This window comes from Sapajus apella, unplaced genomic scaffold (genome assembly GCF_009761245.1).
Source record: "Sapajus apella isolate SASKATOON/1434 unplaced genomic scaffold, GSC_monkey_1.0 scaffold106, whole genome shotgun sequence".
NCBI lineage: Eukaryota > Metazoa > Chordata > Mammalia > Primates > Cebidae > Sapajus > Sapajus apella.
This window is the reverse complement of record NW_022437046.1, coordinates 4,623,161-4,626,379: the sequence shown is the minus strand read 5'-3', so window position 1 is coordinate 4,626,379 and position 3,219 is coordinate 4,623,161. Positions and strand designations below refer to the sequence as shown.

General features: G+C 51.5%; 1 protein-coding gene across 5 annotated transcripts in view; it reads right to left on the bottom strand.

Annotated features, from left to right (window-relative positions):
- The window catches only part of UVRAG (UV radiation resistance associated), a 317,013-nt gene extending 314,074 nt beyond the window's left edge, over positions 1–2,939 (bottom strand). For all 5 annotated transcript variants that reach the window (XM_032259109.1, XM_032259107.1, XM_032259108.1 and 2 more), the window contains exon 1: positions 2,286–2,939. In XM_032259109.1, the coding sequence (XP_032115000.1) occupies positions 2,286–2,402 (117 nt within the window). In that variant the 5' untranslated portion in view covers positions 2,403–2,939. The remainder of the gene's footprint in view (positions 1–2,285) is intronic.
- Positions 2,940–3,219: the final 280 nt, after the last annotated feature.

Below are 3,219 nucleotides of genomic sequence, written 5' to 3'. Positions count from 1 at the left end.
TTTTTTTTTTTTTTTTTTTTTTTTTTTTTTTGTATTTTTAGTAGAGACAGGGTATTACAGGTGTGAGCCACTGTGCCCAGCCAAAATTTTGTATTTCTTAATCTGGGTAGTACTTACGTAACTGTTCACTTGGTGACAATTCATCGAGTGAATACTAATAATCTGTGTACTTTACTTTACACAGATAAAACTTCAACAAGATTTTATAGATATTATTATACAATAAAAACCGGAGCACTTTGACTCCAAAAGCTAAATTAATGTCAACTGCAAAAGTAAAAGTGCTCTGTTACATAGGCTGCCTTCCAAGAATTCAAGGATGACACCTCCAGGAAGCTGTAAATAGCACACTCAGCACTCATATAGCATTCAGCTGTACACTTAAGCCACTCTATATCCATTGGCACCAATCCAAAAATTTGCAAACACTAACAAATGAGGCTGAAATTATTCCATGAACTGTTTGCATCAGTTTTCCCAGTGTTAAACTGTTAACTATTACCAAAGAACAGGCTCTATGAAGTAAATGAAGCTTTCTCTTTCTTAATCCCACATGCTCTCAAAGCTCCCCCAAACTAAACACTTCTTGGCCCCTGAACTACTTAGGACTGCTCCAGGCTGTTAACGATGCTCCTTATTCCCTCTCCCGGCATCCACCCTCACACTCTACCTCCCACACACAAAAAAAACCTACACTAATGCTCACGGCAGAACGAGTCTCCCCAGCCAGACTTCTACCCTCTCCAGTGTCACAATACAATCCAAATCCCGACTACCCTCAAACTCCTACTATTCAGAAATTCCCTGCCCAACAGCATCACAAAACCAGGGCACACGGTATCTTTTCAATCCTCTTCGGTAGTAGTAACACAAAAAGCCGTTGCTTCTGCAAGCTCTTCTGCCTGCCTACTCAATGGCAGCCACTGTGATTATTATCTCCAACTCTTCCCTTTAGACCCCGCCTCCTTTACTGCATTCAAAATCCATTTCACTTTTCAACCACTCTCTCCCCACAGCCTCTCCCTTCTTCTTTATGAATCCTTCCTCAGTCCCACTGGCAGCTTATGGAAAGTTGGAGGGGTGTTATTAAGGGGCTTTCTCTGTCCTGTGTAAAGGTGGTGGAGGAAGGCTGCCGAAGTCTCAAGCACGTGCGTGGTTGCAGAGTCAAACACTGGATTCTGCAACCCAGCCCCACCACTTACTAACTGGAAGGCTCTGGGCAAGGTTCAGTGTCAACTGCCAAATGGAGGTAATAAAAACAGCTAACTCACAGAGTTGTGGAAATTCAGTCAACTAATGGTCACTGAGCCCTTTGCACAAGTCTAACACGGTAAGCTGTCAATAAATGACAGTTTCTCCTAGTTCCTCTTCTTTGAAGGAGGAATAAACGGAGAGAGGAAAAGGTACTTTCTTCAGGTCTCTTTAATGCTAAGATTCCCACAAAATCTCCCCTTGGGGGTACAGAAGGAAGGCCAAGGATATAAGAAGGGAAGTACTCTATAGATATGTGAGTGAAACAAAGAGTTTTGTCAGATCCCCAAAATCAGTGTTTCCCTTTCTTATCTCCCGGTAAGGTAGAGCCAAGAAGTCCCCAACATCTTTCCCAAAGTATGAGGGAACACATGAATATATACATCAAATCCTCCTTCCACAGAGACTCCCTGGAGGGAATGAAGTAGGAAAGAGTCCTCCTCATTATTAACAGGCGTTCGTTGGGACTCGGAGAATTAGGAAGTCTCAAACACATTTGTCTAAAGAGGCTGAACACTTAACCATCAGGGAAGATTAAAAAGCAAATGGTAGAAACCCCAAAGTCTCTTCCAGGGCTCTCGCACGACAGTACAAACTGGTTTCTCCGTAAGAGGGGATGGCCAGGTGGGGAAAGGGAAGTGCTTTCGCCATGGCCCTTGGGACACAGGGGCTTTCCCAGGTCCCTTGCAGGGGGGACGACGAGGGGGAGGGTCTGCTCAAGGGAATCCCCGGCTCTAAGTGTGGGGAAAAGCGGCCTCGGGCCGGGGCCCCAGGGACTTTCGATGGCTGGCTGCTTGTTTCCTCACAAGCCCATCTCCTCTAACGGGATTCTCCTAAGACTCTGGGATCTCCCGGAGGTTCGGCCATCACTGGACCCCTCCCCGCACACGATCTCCCGACAGCCTTCCTCAGTCCCGCGAGCCCTCCCGGTCCTTGCTCTGGGTGTCCCAGCTCGCGGGGTCAGCCCGGAGCCAGCAGACTCTCCACGCTGGCCTGCCAGGGTCCCTCCCGAGCGTTGCGAGTCGCGGGCTTACCTGCTGAGACGGCAGCTCCACATGCAGGGCCCGCGCGGCAGAACCGGGAGGCAGCGCCGCGGCTGGGCCCGGTGGTGGCGGGGGCACCGGGCCCCCGACCGACGCGGAGGCGCTCATCTTGATCCAGGGTCCGCCAAACGGCGGGGCGGGCGCTCCACCAGCATCGGCTGCCACCTCCTACCCTCCACCCGCCGAGCCCCTACAGCCTAGACACCCGCCACCCAAGAGGCAGGACTGCTCCGTCCCAACACTGGCCGCAGCCACTGCCGCCGCAGCTGGCTAAGGAAGAGCCATATTACCGCAGTGCAACCCCTCCACCCCGCCGAGACCCGGTGCGTTTATTGGCTTAGCTCTCAAGGGGGCGGTACCCAACGGCAAAAAAACGGACGTGCTATTGGGTAGAAGGTCTGTCCATCGCCAGCTGGACTGGACTTGGGGGCGGAGGGACTCGAGGATGGCCTCAATTGCGTCTGTCAAGCAAGAGTGAAACCTGGGGCGTTGCTTCTTTTTTTCCCTGTCTAATTGGTTCATTCACTACCAACGGGCAGAGTGTCCTAGAGGAGCCGGAAGGGCCATTGCACGAGGTCGCTGTCAATTGTCACTAAAGGGAAAGAGGGGTGGGGTCTTGATTAGGTAGAGCGCGCGCCTGGGCTCCGGTGTCACGTGTGGGAGGAAGGAGAGTCACCTGATTAGGGAGTATCAGTCTTCTGAGCCACTTCCGCCTTTACTGGTTGCCGTGGTAACAGGCTGTGGAGGGCGGGGATCCGCTTGGAAGCCGGCTGGGTGGCAATCGCTTGTCTGCCGTGGCGGGCCCATGTGTAATCTTTTCCCGAGGCATTCTCATCGGCGTGCAGGGATGGAAAAGGAATGCTTTATGGTTCAGCAGAGAGCCACCACGCAGGATGCACTGGAACCCGAGAACCGTCGGGCGGTC